This window comes from Sciurus carolinensis, chromosome 8 (assembly GCF_902686445.1).
Source record: "Sciurus carolinensis chromosome 8, mSciCar1.2, whole genome shotgun sequence".
Classification (NCBI taxonomy): Eukaryota; Metazoa; Chordata; class Mammalia; order Rodentia; family Sciuridae; genus Sciurus; species Sciurus carolinensis.
In genome coordinates this window covers 92,077,095-92,099,794 of record NC_062220.1, presented here as the reverse complement: position 1 = coordinate 92,099,794, position 22,700 = coordinate 92,077,095, and the positions used below count along the sequence as shown (strand labels likewise).

General features: G+C 39.6%; 1 protein-coding gene across 1 annotated transcript in view; it reads right to left on the bottom strand.

Moving 5' to 3' along the window:
- Positions 1 to 5,511: 5,511 nt before the first annotated feature.
- Positions 5,512 to 22,700, bottom strand: part of Bbs9 (Bardet-Biedl syndrome 9) — a 441,935-nt gene continuing 424,746 nt past the window's right edge. The window contains 2 exon segments of the mRNA XM_047562524.1: positions 5,512 to 6,188; positions 6,403 to 6,513. Of these exon segments, the coding sequence (XP_047418480.1) occupies positions 6,157 to 6,188; positions 6,403 to 6,513 (143 nt within the window). The 3' untranslated portion in view covers positions 5,512 to 6,156.

Genomic DNA, 22,700 nt, shown 5'->3' with positions numbered 1-22,700 from the left:
CAAATCATAGAAACATTTTCAAATCATACCAATCTTAATTAAGATGAGATAATAGATTTTTTGGATTGCTTATTTAGTTAATATAGAAGAGTGAATCATATGAACGCATCAGAAAAATATTTAAATATCTTGCTGATTTGACATAAATACTAGTGGGGTAAAGGTAACTTCAATGAGGACTTTGATGACAAACTGGCTAGTAAGAATTGTCAGTTCTAAGACTATTTACAATTTACCATTGTACAGGAAAACCTGAAAAAACCTGAAATCCTTCAGTGCAGATATGAAAAAGTTTAGTAGATGTTTTCCTAAATATGACAGTAATTCTAAAAACCTACATGACATTCCTAATAAAGAATTGTGAAGCAAAAATATATCATCATCATCATTTTATTTACTTATTTTGGGTACTGGGGATTGAACTCCAGGGACTCTACTACTGGCTACATCCCCAGCCCTTTTGTTTTTTTATTTTGAGAGAGGGTCTTGTTAAGCTGCTGAGGGTCTCTTAAGTTGCTCAGGCCAGCCTCAAATTTGCCATCATCCTGCCTCAGCCTCCCAGGTGGCTGGGATTCTAAGCGTGCACCACTATGCTCAGCTACCATTAATTTTTAAAAGTGACCAACAATGTTAGAGGAAAAACCATATTTCAATTCACTGTACAGACTATGAAATTACTACATTGTTAATAATCAAAGAGGTAAATAAGGAATTTTCTGATCAAAAAATGTGAAAGTATTAAAGTATGTTAGTTACTATAAATGATTTTTGTATGGATTTTGTGATAGTTGTGGCAATTGTTAGCTCTTTACAAATGTGTAACTTGTTATTGTTTTCTGGTACTAAATAAATATTTTAAATGAGTATTCAATGTTATAACTTTTATTGAACTCTATGTTCAAATCAATATCACCTAAATACTCATGAAAAAAATATGAAGGACTGAAATTTTAAGAATCAGACTTCTCTCTAAGGCCAAAATGAAGTAGGTAAAGTAGGACAGTTATTTTGACTTCTTCTCAACATAATCTCTGCAATACCAAACTAGGCCGGCTAGGCCACAGACTGTTGTTCTAAATCACTGGTTTCTCCATTTCTGTTTGACTTACTGACTTGTGTTGAAACAATAAATACTATTTACTAAACACAGTAAGAAGCCAAGAGCGGTTGTGTCCAAGGAGCTTACAGACCTACCATTCAAGAAAATATGACTTCTGAAATAAAGGAAGTGAGAAATACACATGCTAAGAGAAAAGTCGAGTTCTACAGGAATTCCAAGGAGAGAAAGATGACTACCAACAATCAGGAAACTCTCAAGAGGCAATAGGCTTGACTCATTCATCCTCCATCTTTTTCACAAATTATTTAAGGGGCACATCAGCACCTGTCAGTACAACAATCTCTGACCAGGGGGCCATGGAAGGTATCTGTTGACACACAAAAGGAATACCCATGCCGTAGGAAATGACCTGGCCAAGCCTATATTACACAATGCCTTTTAAGGAGCTTAAGCACTCCAGACATATATTTCATTTTTATTTTCTTGCTTATCTGTACCTACATTTTTATGTAATAGGGCAGACTGCCACGCAGATTACCAACTAGTCTGAGGCAGATGTTTTTAGAAAAACAAAATACAGAGTTTGCTTGAATCAGTCAGTTTTAAGGCATGGAATAATTTTTAAAATAATAAAATTATAGCAAAACTATTCATGATATAACCCGATACTCCTCAACTTCAGTTGATAAAGCCTCAGTGAACTCCTGTGGTTCCAGGTGTCTTTGACCTTGGAAGTACCTCTCCTTTTCACAAGCCAGTCCCTTGAGAGGCTGGAGAACCAAAACAGGGAATTGAGGACTGAGGGTGCAGATCTCATCCCCAACGTGCCTCTGTACACACTGATTTCAGTTGGAACACTGTGCCCAACCTGAGTCTGACGGTGCTCACATGGATGGGGACATTCTTGGCCAGGTCTGGAGGACTGGTGAGGGAGTGCCTGGGTTAATTTAAAGAGTGCTACAGAATCTTCAGGGAAAGTCAAGCATGCTACAGGAGAGCCTCAAGGGTGGCCCAATCCTGAGACATGAGGATTTTAAAGGCACTGTAGTGTCTGCCATTTGGGTGGCCTTCCCTTAGGGTGAAGGAATGGTAACAAAGAGCAGGTGAACCTAGGAGGCATTTCACATAAAGCTAGGAGAGACAGAGAAGCTGAAGAGAATATAGCTTCATGGCAAATATAACCAGAGCATCACCATTGCAGGGTGAGATCCAAGCCCGCCATAGCACAGGACCCAACAGTCTGGACAGGACCTCCGATTGGCACAGGGAAGCAGGAGAGGCCCTAAGATACCCTAGACTTCACACTGAAGGCAGAAACCACAGAGGGTTAATAGATTTGGCCATTTAAAATTTAGAAAATTTGTATTTAAAAAATCAAACCCGGAAATAAAAAGTGAAAAATTGAGAACAATGTCTTTATCACATGATCAGTCAAAGACTATGTCATTTCTACTTAAAAAGCTATGGTAAATCAATAAGGAGATAATTATCACTACTGCCACCCAAAAAGGGAAGGACCATGAACACATAATTCATCAGAGAAGAATATGAATAGCCAATAAACATTTTTTTTTCAAACAGGCAGCCACCCTAGAACTCAAAGAAGCACAGGTATTTTATAGTAAAAGGCTTCAGTTTTAAAATGTACTTTATTACAGTTTTACCAATAATCTGAACTATCAATGTGTATTTGGGCTTTTGGAATGAGGCTGGATTAAAACTCCAGTCTCCTGCCTACTAACTGGGGATATTGGATAAATTATTTAATGTCTACAGATCTCAGTATTCTCACTTGTAAAATAGATAACAGTACCTACATCACAGTGAGTGAAATCCTACATATAAAGTGCAAAATGCTGTGCCTCGGACACAGTAAGAAGTTAATAAATATTTTCGATTTTATTAGTAGTTATTCTGACATATTAAATAATAATATGATTATCTGGCTAATCAGAAACTGAAACATCTCATTTCCAGTTTCATAAACGACTCCAAGATCACACACATGCATGCACGCATGAATGTGATAATGGACAGATAAACAGTTGTTTTTATTATAATTACTAACACATACTAATTGTACAAAATAATGGGATTGTCTATGGTATTTCCTTGTATGCATATATAAGGTGCTGGTCTTACTTCTCCCCATCCTGTTTTTCCCTCTCTCCTTCTTTTTTCTCTACCTTCCCAGGCTGTTGTTCCTCTTTTACTTTCTGGTCTTTTTTTTTTTTTTTTTTAAGTTTCCAAATATGAGAGAAAGTCTATGATACTTATATGACATTTATCTTCTATGCCTGGCTTATTTCACTTAACATGATGGACAACTGTTATTAAAGACGAAAATACTAGTGTCCAAATAGTCTGAACAGTTTTAACAATTATGTGGGTCTTGATTTTTAAACTAACATAATTTTTAGTGCCATTATTTTTCTGTTAGCAGAAACATTTTATGTGTGTTTTTAAATCATGAGGCTAAAATCAGGGGTAAAAGACAGATACACAGCTTAAATTCAGGAAATCCCATATCAAAGGGCACTTTCAAGTCATGAATCAAATTATTTTATTCTTTTTAGAACTTATATTTTAAATTTGATAATTTTGAAAAAACTTGATTAGTAACTTATTTATTTTGAGCATCCAGTAAAATGTAAGAGGTAATAAATTACATATGATTTCATTTTTTCTATATTTTTAAAATTTAAATTTAACTGATACATAAAAACTATACACATTTATGGGGTACCATGTGACCTTGTGATACACGTATACATTGTATAATGTTTAAATCAGGTCAAACATCTATTTCCTCAAGCATGTAACACTTCTTTATGGTGAAAATATTCAAAATCCTTTCTCCTAGCTTTAGATACATTTTCAATAAACCTAGTATCTAATATATCCATATATGTTTGTATATGATTATATAGAAAGAATTTTGTATTAAAGTGGTTTGAATTAAAAATAAAAACATTTGGTCAAGTCTGTAAGCCTTCTATTAGTATAACAAAATACCTGAGATAATCAACTTACAAAGAAAAAAATTTGGATCATAGCTTTGGGGTGATAGTCCTTGGTCAGTCAGTTGGCACAGTTCCTTTCAGGTCTGGGTCAAGGCAGGGAGCGCTTGGCAGAGGAAGCTCATTCACCTCATGGCTGGGAAGGGAAAAGAAAAGAGGAAGGGGCTGGGGTCTCAATACCTTCTTCATGTCCCCAGTGGCCTAATTTCCTCCAACTATGCCCTACTTTTAAAGGTTCTACCATAGTAACGTGGACTGGGTACCCAAGCCTTTAAACATGGGCTTTTGGAGAACATTTAAGATCCAAACTAAAGTGTCAAATAATCATGTTAAGAGATTTAAGATAATAATGATTTCCATGAAAACATTTACTGCATATTTACAAATATACTTCTTAACGTAAAAACTCTCAGGCTAACAAGTAATTGTAGCATCCAAAGCCACCCTAAACTCCCAAACAAGAGATAGGAAGCCTTTCGAATTTATGTTGGTGGTCATTCTCTCATAGGACAGAGAAGTCATAGACTGTATTTAAAAATGGAACACAATGGTGGAAGAATTTGAAAGAGGTGGAAATCGCTGCTCAGACACACTGTAACCTTTACATTAAACAATATGCTTCAGTTTTATACCACAGGAAATCAAGAGAGAACATTAAAAAGAGAAGGGAAAGAACTGGGGGAATAAATGAAGGGAGAAAAATAGGCAAGGCACATGAATACAGAAAGACAAGAGAAGCTGAATTTAGAGAGGAGACTGAAGGACACATGTACATGACCCTGTGCCCTTGAAAAGAAGAGAGAGAGGAGGACAGGGATGAGTACATGGTACACTCACAGTACAAAAACCAAATATTTGAAGGGAGAGAGAGAGAAAGAGAGAGAAACACATTTGCAAGAAGAAAGACGCCTTTCTGTGACCTTCTGAACAGAACTGCTAAAGGTGATCAGAAGTGTGTTTTTGCTGCTACTGACATACACAGAACAATGGCATCTCTGCACGGGTCCCCACACGCTGGGAGAAATTCACCCAGAGCTAGCTGTCCACTCTTATGTTCCACAATTAAAAACAGTACAACTTCCGCTGTCTCCTAAAAAAGGATACTAGAAATATAAATAATACATCCTCTGCAGGTTTTTAACACTTCACATGTAAAAAACAAAAACAAAAACAAAAACAAAAACAAATAAACCCATGAATCACTTTTTCCTTTGTGCTGACAGAAAGGCATTCTAAAACTGGCATATTTTTGTTTAAATAAGTCTTATAATTGTAATTCTCACTTGAAATAGGCAGTCTAAAATTTTACATATAAAAAAACTTAATTTTAATTGTAATAAAATATGAATTCTTTTGGAACCTGGATTTTTGAAAGGTGTCTCTCATTAGGGGAGTGAAAAGAGGATGTTAATGTACCAGGTTCTTCAAAAATATTTTAACACTTTTATATGATACTAGATAGAAAACTTACCCTCTTCCACCTGTAGTCTAACACGGCAATCAAATGACAGTTCTCCTGTAGTGGTTCTTTTATGTATAAAATAATCACATTCAAGTCTTATCATGGCATAGTAAACTTCACAATTTCTTTCAAAAAGTTTTCTTCCAAAAAAGTGTAAAGAAATCACTTCCAGAACCCTCTGATTATAAATCAACTCCAAGACATTGTTTGATAATGAGAGGCTTTATTAAACTTGATACATTTACTATATAAGAACTCTGTGAAAAAATGGGACATCAAATTATTTTCTCTGTATTATGAAGTCTGTTCCCAAACTGTCATCTCACTATATCCTGTGACTATAGGCAGATAGATGGCCAAGAGCTACAGCATCCTTTCCCTGCAAGAATATACAAATCTTGACTTCCAGGTGACTTGCCCATGGTATTCCAAGTCTTCTAGAAAAATAAGAAGCCCCACAGCCAGCATCCTCTCCAGGGTTGAGCTTTACATAGCACCTGGGCCAGCCCCACACAAGGGGCTGACCACACCTGGGTCAGCCCTGTGCTGGACATGTGGTCCACACAAGGTAGACTTCAGAAGACATCTTCCTCTCAGCTATACAACTGTCTGGACTATTCTGAAACTCCTTGGAGGGCTGAAACTTCTGGAAGAAAAGAAAGAAAGAGAGAGGGAGAGTAAAAGTCTCACTCATGACACAAAAACAAAAATTAAATTCAGTCATGCCTATGCTAAAGGGAGGGATGTAGAAGTCAGAAAATGACTACTTTTGCAAAATACTCTTTGTTATGGCCCCAGATGAACAGAGTATGGCTGGCTGTTCCTGATTTATCACTTGTGAAGGCCACCTGTTCTCTTACCAGGCACAGGAGTCTCTGTAGCAAGGTGCTTGTGGTTGGTAAACAGCTCTGGGGAATCTTGTTCTACTGATCTTTCCTCTAGGTCTGATTCTGGAATTGGAGTACAGCCACCTAGGTGAAAAACACAAACAATATTTTAAGCACTCTGTAAGAAAATCTGCCTCCCCACACAGTGACCAGAGCTTAGGAACACACCAAGCATAAAGATAATAAATGATGTGACAATAATCTTCAGGAGTGGACCAAAAAAGAATCGTCTTCAATGTTACTCTGGTGAAAATACTAGAAATGAGTTACTGCCCCCAAAGACATGTTATAGTGATTATGACTTGGCAACAGTAGCAACAGCATTGTCTTCAAATGTATCCTTTTTTTGAAGTCAGAGAAAACAAAACCTAAAGCATATGTGATATCCATACTATAATGGTCTCTCAACAGGATGTTCCTGTAATACCAGAGGATAGGAAACGATAAAAGAAACAAAGTACATGGGCCAAAGAGAAAGGACCCTCCTTGGGTCACGGAAAGTTGCAGGTATCCGGAGACAGTGACTATGATGGTGCTTCTCTGTCCCTGAATCCCAACACCTCACAGCACAGACGCCAACGCTTCACAACTCAACAGCAAAGTTGTGAACTGCGTATGAGAGATTTTGATTTTAAGGTGAGTTGAGGATGAGCTGGCACCATGGTGCTTTTGAAAGATTGGATATAAGTCATTTGACTTTATCCACCAAAATATTGTATGGGAAACTCAGAATCATGTGAGAATCTCCTGACTACGTCTGCAACTTGATCTGACTAACGTGCCCCCTCATTTCCTGGAAGTGAGCTAACACTACACCCTACCCGTTTCACTCCAAAGCCATTCTTGTTAATGAAGTGTGATTTCTTTTTCAGAGGCTTCTCACACACAGAGTCCAAAGCCTCGACACTCAGGTTGGGTTTTATGCTTGAGACAGTTTATGAAGCTCATGACAGTCTGAGGAAAGACAGGGTGTCAGCAGCACTGATTGGAAAACCACATCACTCAGAGGAGAGGGAAGTGGCAAGACCCTGGGTCTAAAGGAAAACACACCTTGCCACCCAGCCCTCTACATCTCCTCTGAAAAAGACATTGATGCCGAGGGAAGCTGCAGAGAAAGGTGTTGCCGCGCTCATAAAATGAGAATTAGAGGTAGCCCCACAGGTCCCTGAACAGGAAACGCTGGAATTACCCATCAATGCAATAGCACTCACCTGGATCTGTCTGCAAATGGCAAGGCCCTCCTTGGAAGGAGAACCAGGGTAATTTTTTAATCTCTTTCCAATGGAAAGTCTGTAGTCAAGGCACAAGAGTTATCATTATTAAGCACCAAGTGCTCAAGACGCTACCTATGTTATCTCATTTAATTCCTATATGCTATACATGGCACAGATATCATTATTCTGCCAAGGTCACATAGTTCTGTGGTGCTGAGACTTTTAGCGAAGACCAAGAAACAGCCCCTTTCTTCTTCTGCTTTACACTCAGCCAACTGAGAGAAAAGGAAAGGGAGTGAGATTGGGAGAAAGGGCTGGGGGCACCTGTAATATTAACAGGGAGGAGAGGAAAGAAGGGATGTGCTTCCTGCTGAACAGAGCCCTAATCCCAAGGAAAAAGGCAGAAGGAGGGCCTGGTTTCTCATTCCAGACTCACCAATCAGATCAAGTCACTTCTCTATCCTAGAGACGAGGGAGGCAGGCAGGGAGAGAGGGAGGCCAGGAATGCCATTGTCACGCAGCTAGCTTCACACACTAGTAAACTTCAGGAGTGAGGACGAGGCATCCACAGCCAACAGGTGGGAAGGAGAGCACAGAGCGGTTAGCAATGCCCACCTCTGACGTCAGCTGACTCAACATGGGGGCAAATCAAAAGTATGAAGACTTAAAGAGCACCTCCTAGTTCTTTTTCACGTGGCACAAAAGGAAAGTCAGTTGCTGTAGACAGTCAACAACTAATTTAAATTCCTCTTCTCTACATCCTGAGCACAGAGCAATGACAAGGTGCCCTGCCCAGGTGCTGCTCTACCCTGCAGGTGCTGTATTGGAACCCAACTGTTGCACCTCCTCAGATTCCTTTAGCACATCCCACTTCAGTCAATGCCCACTGCAGGGGCTGACCAGTCACTGCCCTAGCAATGAGACCCCCTTTCATTGGATGCCCAGGCAGCTGGATCGCCTACCCATGGGCCCAGAATGCCTGTCATTTCTAGCACGGCAGGAACAATGGAGTGTGGGCTCTGCCCTCCTGGTCAATGGGAAATGGGAGAAAGGAGGTTGTTGGGCAAAGAAATTCTCTCCTGCCTCTCTCACCAGGACCTGTCTTTGCAGATCTCCAGGAAGGTGCTGTGTGCTGAGTGGGTGCACCTGCTCAATCTCTTCCTGGCTCTCTGGGAGAGGTGGTCATCTGTGAGCCTGCACCACTTGGCATAACTTCATATATTTCCTTGTTCACTTTCCCTTGTGCTTTACAAATAAATTGCCACCACTTTAATCCTTGCCTTAGGCCCTGCTTTCTTGTTAAAAAAGAAAATATTCTAAAAAATTCTTAAAACCAGGTCTTCAAGATTAAATTTGGAAGTTAGATTGACCACTCATCTGCAAGAACAAACTGGCTCCACAGTTGGTGCTAAACAGGATGGCAGCAACCCCTGGTTGTAAATACTAACGCTTTCACCCATGGTTAACTGGGATGATGTGCATGCAGAGGTCAAGACATTGGGAGATCAAGTTACTGTGGTATGGAAATATTTATAATTATAAAGACTTCAGAGTAGTGTAACTGTTCCTGATGACCAAATACCTTGCAAACAGAAAATGCAGGCTCAGTGTTAGCTAAAAGGCATTAGAAAGCAAATTCAGAAAGTCAGAAGGTCTCTTTGCCTTGCTAGTGTGAGATCATCACACCTGCAGCAGAAGGATCACCTGGGAGCTGGTTAGAAATGCAGAATTTCAGGCCCCACCCCACATGTCATGGATTCAAATCTGTTAAACAGGAGAGATGAATATATCCAATGAGTTTTTGCTAGAAAAAAAGAAAACACACACACACACACACACACACATATATATATACATACACATATATGCTAAAATAAATATATACATATATGCTAAAAACTTAAGATTAAGCAATAAAATAATAGAAATAAAACAAAACTTCCAAACTAATGGAGACCCTCTGAAGCCATCTGTGGAAGCACAGCCTGGGTCCCACGGATGCCAGATGAAGTGCCCCTGGCTTGGAGCCCACCCTATAAAAGGAAAAGGGGAAGAAAACCCACAGCTGGATGGGATCATCAGAACACAAATGGTGTGTGACACACAGGAGCCAACAGGCAGGCACCAGCAGGAACTGGGAACTTCATGACCTGGAAATAAGGCAAGGGCCTCCAGAAGGGCAAGGGGCTCATATCCTGTGAACCTACTGTGTGCTGGACACTCGGCTGTGCATCTGCAATGTTAATTCAATCGATCCTCAAACAGTTCTGCCAGAACAGACTCTCTGCCCTCATTTCATAACTAAATAGATCGATAGGAATTTGCTTTTCTTGTGTTGTCCCTCCCGGATCATCTCTTCCCCTGAATTTTCCCTGGCCCCATTGTGCGTTCTTGCCTCAGGGAAGTTTAGAATGGGGCTGAATAAAAATTAGCCTGGAAATACAGATGGTCCCAACTTGTGATGATTCAACTTTATGATGGTGCAACAGTAATGCACATTTAGTGGAGTCTGTATTTGAAATTTTGAATTTGAACCTTTTCCCAGGCTGGTGCTATATACAGGCTGATCCCCTGCCTCGTGTGGGGCAGTAGCAGTGAGCTGCTGCTCCCAGTCAGCCCCACAGTCGTGAGGGGAAACCATGGACCTGCTCTAGTGCACATGTTGCTCAGCGGTGAGATTAGGCAGGTTGGACAGATTAAGTGCATTTTCCACTGATGATATTTTCAGCTTTACAATGGGCTTACTGGGAGGTAACCCCATCAAGTCATCTGTTTTTTTTTTCCTTTCTAGCCATGGTTTTCTGCATCCTGGGCTCACTGAAGAGACGGAACTGTTATCATCCGGTGGGGGTAGAAGGGGCAAAGCTCAGAGGGTGAGAGGTGTCTGGGATCTCAGATAGTCCAGAGGCAGCAGCCCAGTGCCCCAAGGTAACAAGTCCTGGAGGATGGAGTCATGGGACACTGGGAGGCTGAGCACCAGGAGCCCCAACTCAGCCACAGAAAGCCCTGAGTTGAAGACTACCAAGGGTTTTGGCAAATAGACTGTCGGTAGCTACTGCATCCTCACCTCCTGAGCCCCACATATAAGGCTCCCTGGACAGGGATGGGGTGCAGAGGTGGGCACTAATAATCAAGACTGAATTTTTCACACTCTTGTTAAAGAAAAGAGAATTTTGACATTTCTTGCATCTCTGACTTGAATTGCAGACCATCAGCCCTGCTTGAAAGTCTCAATATATTAAATGAAACTGAGAGATAATGTCATTTGCCAAAGGTCACACAGTAAATCTATACAGTCCCGTAGCTTGGTTCTCTGTACTATAACAGTACATCTCAAAAGGACCCACTTTGCAAGTTTCCTATCTATCAAAACCAGTACTTCTGTAAAATATAGTTAATAATGAATCAAAGGAATTACTAGAAAAAGGAAATGAATAACCTATCAGCCTTCATCTTTTAGTATTCGATTCGATAGTTGTAAAAGTCCCTTGTCAATTGCTAAAAATGTTTCTAAATACTCTCAACTCCAGGTAACAAAATGTTTGCAGTCAGATGCCATTCTTTGGTTAAGTAGCACTTAATTATAAGACATGGTCTACTTTCATTAATATGATATGTGTACCTGGGATTTAAAAATAATGATATATCAAACTTTTAATTATCTAAGGTTCAAATGGCTAGTAAACTCCTTTGGGCAACAAGAGGGTCTCCTCACAATTTATTCACATCTCTACTCAAATATCCAGCTCTGCAGCTGCCACCGTATCCACAGCAGTCTCACTGTCCCTACTACCACAGGATGCCCAGGCTCCTCCTTCACAGTGCTGCAACTGTTACAGAGCTGGGGCCTTCCATGAAGCTGAGGCAATGTGGAGACCCCCTCCTCCAAACCCCTATTCTTGCAATCAGGCCAAAATATTTCAGACATATTGCTTACAGTAACAGACATGAGTTTATTAAAAGGGGTAGGAAAGGGAAAGGGAACACTCTCCAGGGAGAAAGTGAGTCATTTCAGAGAGAGGGATGGCACACTTCTCCTGCCCTCCAGTTTTACTTGGGTCCCAGGGAATTTTCCAGAGAGTCCTGCCCAGGTTCAGATCTTGACTTCTGACTGACATCAGACATTCAAATCCCCACTGCCATGACAACTCTAGGTCACTTTGGCCCATGTTGACCTGTTCTAACTGGAACCTGATCTTACAGATTTTATGGTTGAGGGAATTATCCTTATCTCTCTGACTTCTGGGATCTGGTCTGTGTAAGGAGCACAAAAGACCCCCCTGAAAGTTAACATGTTCTTTTTGTCAGCATTTTGGGCCTGCAGTTCTCCTGCAGGTAACAGGTAGTTGGATGAGGAGTGTGACATATCCTGTCCACTGAAGCCAGGCAGGGCTGCAGGTAAATTGCTTTTTAAAAAAGGAAGTGTGTGGGGATCATTTATAGAATTACTCCCTTAACCTCATGTCCCCACTGCTCACATCTCTCTGGTTCCAATCACCACCGTAGGAGACCCACCTCTACTTAAGAGCTCTTTAACAAAGTGGATCATCATGAAAGGTCTGGCATCCCGAGTCAGACGTACAGATGCACTGTCACCAGGGAATACTGTTATAAGTGGTAGTTTTATTATACTACTATATTACTATAATTAAGTTATTACTTTAAAAACTTTTCTGAATTAATCTGGAAACCTAATCCCTGCATGTGAAATTTTAAAACATGTGGTTTTATGAATTGTGAATGATCAGCATGGAAGCAACTGGAACACAGTTGTTTATAAACTGCAAACTACACCAGTGATATTAAAAAAGATATCTCCAAGGTACTTTTCCAAGCTGCCGGTGATTCTGAATTTTTAACAATCAAATTATATACATGATCATTTGTGTTAATGACACCTTGTTATAAAAATCTGTTTTTTGGACTTTGATTAATACATAGAGAAATCCTCATCTAGTCAGATGATTATTTAAGTAGAAAATTTAACTTAAAAGGAGTTCCCCATAAATTTATAAAGATAATACAACTCTAGAATTTGCAGGGGTGGGGGGATTCTAAGTTGTCCTCAAACCTGAAAGCCTTACATTCAAAAGCAAATTATGGAATGGCTGGACTTCCTCCTCACCAAGTGGAACATATTTTATCAGCAAGAGAATCACACTGAGGAATTTCTATCCATTGTCAGAAAAAGAAAAACAAAAAACAACAAGAAGAGCTCAGGCCTCTCTGCAGGTTGCCGCTGTAGATTTAACTGTAAGAGTACGGAGTTTAAAGGTTAAGATAGGAGGTCAGGCAGAAATAAATGTGGCTGTCATCTAGAATACCAAGATCAGTCAGAATGCAAGGTAAGCAGTGTCATGCTGGTAAGTGTGTAGCAGGTGGAAACTTCCAGGAAAAAAACAAGCAAAACCCTAATCTATAGTGTTTGCCCATTTCTGTGGTACAAATACTCCCATATGGCCAGTTTCAAGCAACCAACATGATATCAACAAATATGGAGCTTGGCAGAGTTATGCAGTAGTATAGTACTATTTAGTATTATCACCAGATTCCACTCATAAATAACCTCAAGTACATACATACTGGTGAAACAGTAAAATAATTATGAGGTAAGAGCTTTGAGTGGGTATTATCTTTGCTTTTAATGTAATTTATTTGGTTATAAGTTTAGACAATCAAATTTTTAATAATGACTGCCTTTCACAACTCACAACACCCCTAGAAATCCAGGAATTAGTTCACATTAGCCAGTGTGAGCCAGCTCTTACACTGAAGGTGGGGATGGTGCAGGCAGTTTAAGGTTTTGCTTTGAAGCCTGGATTCAAACCACCACTCAGCATTTACTAGCTAAGTGACCCTCCTGAACACACTATTTCAATGAAATCAGCCTCACTCTCCTTATCTATAAGACTTTGGCAGCCCACTTCACAAGGAAGAAAGAGATGAATGCATATAGTGCCTGGCACACTGAAATACACACTAAATTCTAACTATTTATTGTCAGGCCAAGTCAGGAATACCAAGAGTAGGATAAACAGGCCAAGATAAAGTTCTTAGGGTGGGGTTCTGGAAAGGTAGGGTTCACAGAGACTGACAGACCCTGGGGCTAAGCCACAGTTCTGCAGCAGAGAAGAGGTTGCCTGTAAACCTTACACACACGGCCATCTCAGGAGGTGGCTGCTCTACCTCACTCAAGCCGTAACCTGTATCTCTCCTGCTACTTTATCTGCCTCTAATATTTGATTCTAATCCAGGGGAATCCTGGGGCCCAACTAAACTATTTCACCCCCTTCTCTGTCACTCAGCTAAACCAGCAGTTGGTCAGAGAGTAAAAATTTTTTAGTGTTTGTGTCATCCCATTTCTGGTGCCACAACCCAGTTTTAACTCAGTTTTGCCCCAGTTGTCCAAAAGCAGTCATAGTCAATGTGGAAATGTGATTGAGCATTGGCTGTGTTCCAATAAAACTTTATTTACCCAAACAAGTGGTGGGCCCAAAGGCCTAAGCAGTTTGCCATTCCTGATCTATGGAAAGCTGCTCTGCATATCCTAATTCTAAGGGTTCCATGAGGCACTTAACAGTGCCAGGTGTCTTGTCTTATAATACTACTACTACCAGAATATCTTACAGTATTACTATAATAAGTTTTGAAATATTATTGTTTACCCACTTCAACAAATGGAATTTTTTTGTTTGTTTGGGCAAATTTACTTTTTGTAACAATTTTAGCGGTACAGAAAAATTTAGTAGGTTGAGTACATACGTCCTCTGCAGCTTCCCTATTATTAGCCTCTTTCATTAGTATAGTACATACATTATGTTAATGAGCTACTATTGACACATTATTATTAAAGTCCACAGTTTATTCAGATTTTCTTCAGTTCTATCTAAAGTCCTTTTTCTGTTTCAGGATGCTTTCCAGAGTAGCATGGCATGAGTTGTCCTATTCTTTGGCTCCCTTAGTTTGGGGATAGTTTCTCAGACTTTGTTTTTGATGGCCTTGATGGTTTTGAGGAGTATTAGTCAGAGATATTACAGGATGCCCTTCTGATGGAGTTTGTCTGATTTTTTTTCTTATGATTAGACTGAAGAAATAAATTTTAAGGGAAGTTCCTTTTCAAATTATTAAGGTTTTCAATATCTTAGGATGATCTCCAAGTGTCTCTCTTATCTTCTGTCAAAAGTGAAACCAAGCAGGCAATGAACAGAGAGGTTGCTGAAGGGGATGGAGGCAAAGCATACTTCAAGCTCACACAGCAGAGTACTGTCTGGATCTAGCTGTAGGATCTGTGAGGCGTGTAATCAGTTGCCCCTTGGGTAAAAAGGGGGGTCATGATGAGACCAATTGTGAGCATTCACTGTGCTCAGCACATAATATACCTTTTCACCCTCTACCTTCTATTAATTTTCTTGGCATAGATGCATTGCTGAACCACTTCTGTGGAATCAAAGAACCTGCATTTAGTAGATATCAAGACAGAGGCTCAGAGAGGGTAGCTGATGCCGCTAGAACTTTCTCAGGATCACTTTTTTTTCTCCTGGAAGATCTTAATGGATTTGCTTGCAATTTGGCTATCTTAACTAGTGCTTCCTTTCAACAATACAGAAAGTCCAGAGGGCTGGGAGCTTTATCTGGGTGATTTAAAGACTGCTCATTTGTTTTCTTGCAACAGTGACTTCACAATCAACCAGCTGTATGGGCGAGAGTATTGCACTCCTTTAGGGAGGAGAAAACACTCATATTTTTAAGAGGAATCAGACAAGGAGATACTTTTAGAGAATCACAAATGACCACAAACTTGCCAACCAAACAATCTTCTGTCTTCATGGTCTGAATTGATACTAAGAATTAAAAACAGCCGAAACCTCAAAAACACACACCAGTGACATTCTTCTTTTAATCAAAATTTACTTGATAGATATTATGGCTTGGAGATGAGGTATCCTCCTCCAGTGTTAATGCAGGAATGTTTAGAGGTGAAATGATGGAATTGTGAAAGCTGTAACCTAGTTTGAAAGGACTGTCTGGGTAATAACTGTTGGCAGATGGGGCATGGTTGATGACTCCTCTTCTCTGTGGTCCCTTGCCCTCTCCCTGCTGCCTGGTTGCCACTAGGTGAGCAGCTTACCTCTGCCACTCCCTTTCTACCATAAAGTTCTGCCTCGTTCAAGCCCAAAGTGATAGAATCAGCCAATCAAGAACTAAACCTCTGAAACTATGAGCCCAAAATATATCTTTCCTCTTCTAAGATGGTCTTGTTGGATATTTTGGTCACAGCAACATAAAGCTGACTTACACATTAACATGTTTTTTGAATTTAACATCAGAATTCATTTCAAAGCTTTATAGTTTATGTGAAGTGCAGAGAATGGGCGCTCTGTGAAGAATATCACACTCTTAAACGTGAAGAACTTTCCTCAGAGATTTTCCGTAAATATATTCATTTGGAAAGTTTTATTCTGTGTGTGTGTGTGTGTTATTCATACATATGCATATGCATACAGGTAAAATGGTCCCTCCTTTAGCCAATATTCCATTTTATATTATTTCAGTTATCCCAGGTCTACTGCAGTCCAAAAATATTTAATGGAAAATTTCAGAAATAAACAATTCATATGTTTTAAATTGTACATGATAAAAATCTCATGCTACCCTGATCTAATCCAAGATGTGACTCATCCCCTGTTCCAGCATATTCATGCTATGTATGCCACCTACTCATTGGTAACTCAGCAGCCATCTTGGTCATCAGATCAACTGGCAGTATTGCAGTGTTTGTGTACAAATACCACTTATTTTATTGCCCAAAGTTCAAGAGTAGTGATGGCAGCAGATTGGATATGAAAAAGAGAAGCTATGAAGTACTTCCTTAAAGTAAAAAGGTAAAAACTCTTGACTTAATAAGAAAAGAAAATAACCATGTACTGTGATTATTAAGATCTACAGTGAAAATGAATATTCTCATTGTGAAATTGTAAAGAAGGAAAAGAAGTCAATGGTACTTTTGCTATTACATCTCAAGCTGCTGAAATTACACTCTGTGCAAGTGCTTAGTAATAAAGTTCAGTGCTCTCTGTGGTTTCAGACCCCGCTGAGGGGGTCTCAGAAATTACTCCCCATGGATAAGGATAGAATCCTCTACTCTTCATTTTTCTAGTCATTTCAAGTGTATTTTTTCTAACCCTAGGAGAACATAAGCTATAGAAGATCAAGGATCCATTTGGTACTTTTGGCTGAGTATTTAGGAATGTTTTGGCAAAATGGAAGAAAGAAAGGAGGGAGGGGGATAGAAGAGAGAGGAAGACAGGATGAAAAGGAAAAGGGGAAGGGAAAGGATAAATCATCAATATATATTAATACACTTCTATGCAAGATATTTGAGATGCCTTACTGAAGGTATAGATGATGAAACATTAAACCATACAAAACATATGTTAGAAAAATGCAAACCAGAATAAGAGATATAGCTAGGAAGAATTATGGATAAGCACAGATAAGGACTTACCCAAGGACTATGGTAGAGACACAAAGCAAAAAGCTCTGAAAAGAAAGTGCAGTTGCACTTCCTCTGACCAATCCTCCTTAACCTCTCTCCTTCTAAACAGGACTTCAGATCAAAGGGCCCCATCTGTCCCTTACCTGGACTTAACATTTTTTAAAAGCACAGTACAATCAGTAAAGTTATGTTTGTTGGAATTTTTTTTTTGACTAATGGTGTGTGTGTGTGTGTGTGTGTGTGTGTGTGTGCACACGTGTGTGTGTGTGTGTGTGTGTGTGAGAGAGAGAGAGAGAGAGAGAGAGAATATTCTGTGTATATGGGTGAGTTCTAAGAGCCAACATTTCTATGAAATTGGGTTTTCAAAGGTACTCACTGAGCAGACACCTTCCAGAATAACTCATTTATAGGAGATGGTTAATGAATATGAAATCACAGACTTATCAAAGCACTGCTTAGAAATAAAGCCCTTGGGAATTCAGTCCTTTGCTTCCTGTGCGACTACCACAGCATGGACAATCAGGATGCTTTCATCTGAAGCTGCAGCTACTATCGAGGTGGGACTGGTGGACAAATGTCCACTTCCATTCTACCCTTCACTGTGTGCACTGAGGAGAGGGACGTACTGCTCCTGACCTGGTATAATCTTACCATCTGTGAACAGTAGAAGAAAGGGCCTTTCTACATAGCCTTGGGTTTCCAGTTCCAATATGCAATATTTGTTTTTCGATATTCCTTTTAAATACATTCTACTACTTTTCTCTCTCCCTGTATTTGCAGAAGCCAAGCTGATCACATTGATAGTAGCTCATCTGCCGGCAGCAGAGGTAACCATGGTTAGCCATAGAGAGGCAGGTGAAGGTCACTGCAGAGTGTGTTCAATGTGAAGCCTGTGGAATGTTCGGAGCTCAGTCTGCTACTTAATAATCAACTTTGATCCCCCACACACACGGTGAAAACTTAAAACATGTTCAAGACTATGCATGTACCCTATGTTTGAAAATATTTCCATTTCACACCTCACAGCAAAGACCAACTGTGTGAATGAAAGGGAGTCTAATACATTTTAAGAGGTCTAGCATGTGTCTCAACAAGTTTTAAAACCCCCATAAAGGCTGAACATTTCGTCCCTCAGGGGATAAGGGCTCCAGTCAGGGAGTCTGGATTTAAGAGAGCAGGGTGCTCCTGGCATTAAGATGTTTCCACAACTTGAATAACAATAGATGTCAAGTATTCTAGCTGGACTGCTGGTTAGAATTTAGGTCCATTTGGTAGAGAAGACTAGAAATTTCAGGAATATCGTCATTTTCATCCATTGATAATTATGTAAACAGAATGTACCAAGCAGAAAGAGAGTCCTATTTACAAAAGAGCAAGAACAGTCTATAAATCCTACAGATTGGAATGAATCCAGGTTAAGAATTTCTCCAGATGTCAGTCTGTAAACATGGCTTCATAAAGTGAATTCCCCAATTAATTGTTGGCAAGAGTGATCTCCACACTGTGTCGGTGCATTATGACCTCTAGCACATGTTGGTACACAGCTGCCTGGCCCTATTGATCGTTAATCAGTTCTGATACAACAGAAGTGAGGGAAAAGAAGCTGGGGTCAACACAACTTCTGATACAGCAAGAAGGTTCTATAAAATTATTGCTCAGGAACTTGGAGCTCTGTTCACTGAAGGAAATGAGAACTCTCCCATTTATTTGTGTTACATCTGTTTTTCTAACACATTTAGTTCTTAACCTGGAGCACTTGGAAAGACACACACCCAGTAAGAACATAAACATGGAAACTTAAAAATAAAAAAAACAAAAAAAAAACCTACTTACTATTCTGTTAAAGTCTCCAATCACAACATTTTCACACAGTTACAAGGCCATTAGACCCTCCAAACAGAAACACAAACGTCTTACCCAGTCATTGTGAGATGGTGAAGAAGAGGAGTAAGCTAACATTTTCTTTTCTTTGCCAGCTAATCAATGGGTGGAGCCCTCTGCCATGAAAAGCAAAATCGGTTGTCTTTCAATTAAATCTTTTCTATGCTGATAAGTACAGTGCTTTCTAGTTCAAAAAGAAAGTAGTTGTGGTTTTTAATTTCCATTTTGTTTCTAAATCTTAAGGAAATCCAATGTACAACTGGAAAGAGACATAATTTTAAAACATTTCCATTTCAAATACTTTCCTCTCCTAACTCCCTCTTCAGAGACCAACGCTCAAAAGCACACACGCACAAATAAAACATTATAGTTACAGTTGAGGAAGAAAGGAAGCCAATAGTTCTGCAATAATAATTTCTGAAAAAAAGAAAGAAATGAAATAGTAAGAGCATAACTCTGCTCTGCCTGGACACCACATAATAAGAGAACTAGTGTTCCTCACAGCTTCCCTCTTGCATCAAGAGGCTATTAATTCCCCTGTGATCCTGGCAACATTTCTTCAACTTGAGTTTCTTTCCACAACCCAATTAAAAGCCATAATCTTGACCAAATTGTGTTGTTTTTAATAACGACAGAGTCTAGGTGGTGATTATGAAACCGAGAGTTCAGCCGGGTCACTGGCTTACAAACAGGGTGAGGGGAAAGAGAAGACACGAGGGCTCTGGAGAGCCAGCGCTGCGCCAGTGTCTTTCCCATCCAACGAGGAAACGCAGTGAACACTTAGGATCCTTCCAAGGCAACTTTACCTAGTGCTGTGTGGGTAGCACAGCCAGGAAACGATGTTATATTTTGCAGAAAAGGACACACTGGATGACAAACTAGACCACTAATCATGAAAAGGGACATTCAAAAAGAGGGCATGGCACATATGGCCTGGAACAAAGTCACGGGAGTCTGGGCCATGTTTTCTTTTCCTCTAAAATGCAGAAAATACATCATCTACTTTCCAAGAGATGAGGGTTAAGTGAATGCTTATAATGGGTTTTATCACAACACCTGGCACAGAATAAGCCCCCCAATAAATGTGAGCTATAATTTTTAGTACTAACCCCCTCATCGCAGTTTCAGCCAATTACATATGAAACTGCAAGTCATGAGGACACCACAAATTTATATATGATTTTCTAAAAATTGCTCAAACAAAAGTTGAGGATGGGGCAAGCAGACCAGCAGTGGGATGTTTACAGCTAGACCCAGTGGCCAACAGTGAAGTTGTCAACAAGGCATTGAAAATAACTCAGTCTTTTCAAGAGGAAGTCACTGATATTCTGCTATCACAGAAAACCACTCTTCTGAGATCTCCACAGGAATTTCAAAAGGGCTCTGATGATGATGGTGGTGGTGGCGGTGTATAATCACATTCTTTATTTCTACTTACCAGCAGTGCCCTTACTACTGATAAATGCAAGCCTGCGTGCTATTATGACATCAATGGAAGAAACATTAAGATAAAAAGGTACAACAGTGGTAGGTTTGCTTTCTCATGGGAAAATGAAATGGCCAGCGGATGAACCTTAAAGGAGGAAGTCTGCTGACTTAGTGTTACTAAACATAGGAGGCAGCCAAGGAACAGAGAAACAGAGCAATGTATTTCAATGTATGCCTTGAAGGAAGCAAACACCAATTATTTTTATATGACTTTAATTCTCCCAGTGAATACTTTATGGGTGTTGGCAAGTCCTTCTGGAAAAGGAAGGGATTATTAATGAAGGATTCAGTGGCAACTACTTACCAGCATTCTAAGAAGCGATGCTTAACAAAGAATGGTTTGGTTTACACCTCATCTCTGAAGATAGAGAAATTTTAAAAACCCTTTGAAAAAATAGTAAAATATTATGTCTACATATATAATCTTTTGTTTTCATTTCCAGATGATTCTATAGTCTGTATGATAAACAAATAAGCTTCCTACAGGAAAATAAACAAAAAAAAGCCAAGGAGTTAATTTTTTTTTCTTATGAAAGAGTAGGTGCTTAATATGTTCTTGATGACTTGTAAAGGAATTTGTGAAACTTGAGGAAATACAGCCTTTTTTTTTTTTTTTTTTAAAGTCATCACTGAAGAATGTTCCACCACATCATTCCAGGATTGTGGGCTGGACACAGCCCACTAATGTACAGGCTAGGAAATCTGAAGAAATGACCAATGCTATTTCTCAAAAAACCTAACTTATTTGCTTAGCAAATTTTTTTACTGTGTAAAATGAAATTTCTCTAGCTATCAGCTTGCTTTCAAAATTTTTCAAAGAGCATAACGTCTGGATTGAACTGACAGAATTTTAATCCCGGCTATACTGTTATTAGCTTTTTTGTTGTTGTTGTTGTTTTAAAGAAACAACCACTAAATCTGCCTCAGTTTTCTTGTTTGCACAATGCAGATAATAAATGTACCCTGCTCACAGGGTAAGTGAAAAGACTGGATTGATATCATTATATCAAGTACTTCAAACAGTGCCAGGTTCACATTAGTCGGCCACAAGTGTTATCACAGTACCATCCTCACCCTGACATCCTCCTGTAAGAGGAGCTGGGGAGCTGAAGGGAGGGAAGGTACTGAATTTTAAGAAGGCAGGAAGCAGCTAGAGCTCCAAGAAAATGGAGTGTTGTGCTAGTTTGTCAAGGAAAAACCTCAATTGGTTATCTGATTTGGCAACAAAACAAAATAGTGGTCACCGGAAATAACAGCTTGGTAAAGAGAGAGCAAAGATTGGAGTCTAGATCAGTAAGAAGAGACAACGATAAACATCAAATCAGTAACAATTTACCATCTCTGGATACTACTTTCCTGCCAGCTTCTTCCACTATTTCTTTGGTCTTTTGGCAGCAAAACTCCTCCAAAGAGTGCTCAGTGTTGGAAGTTTTCAACACTTCTCTGTCTCTCATCCGTCTCAGTCTACCCTTTGCTTCTATCTCTCTACAGAAGTCCCTCAAGATAACAATGACCTCCACATTGCTAAATCCACGAACAATTCTCAGCTTTTAACTTACTTGGCCTAATAGCAGCATTTGATGCAGCTGATCATTCTGTCTTCCTTGACTCTCTTTTTAACCTCATTTCCAGGATACCACATCCTACTGATTCTCCTCTTAACTCATTGCATTATCTTTCTTATTATCCTTTGCTGGTTCCCCCTCTTTTCCCAAACCTCCAGCTCTCAGGCTTTGGTCCTCATCTCTTTTCTAAACTTATTACCTTGGTGACCTTATCTAGCAATCATGACTTTGAATAATATTTTCATGCTGGAAACCTATAACTTTATAACTTCAGCCTGGATTTCTGTCCCAAACTACAGGCCTGGAGAGCCAACTACCTACTCAATATCTTGACTTGGATATCTATCAGCATCTCAGACTCAACGTGTTCCAAACTTTCCTCCTGTTCTTCCCCACAAATCTGTCCCACCCCATGATCTTTCCCATCTCAACTCCATCTTTCCAGTTGCTCAAGCCAAAACTCTTGGGGTCATTCTGAACTCCCTTCTAACACAGTATGTCCATGGGTAAATGAAAGCTATTGACTATATATTTAAAACAAATCCATCATAAATATATTTACTATATATTTAAAATCAGATGATTTCCAATCCCTCCTACTACTTTGGTACAATCTACCATCCTCTC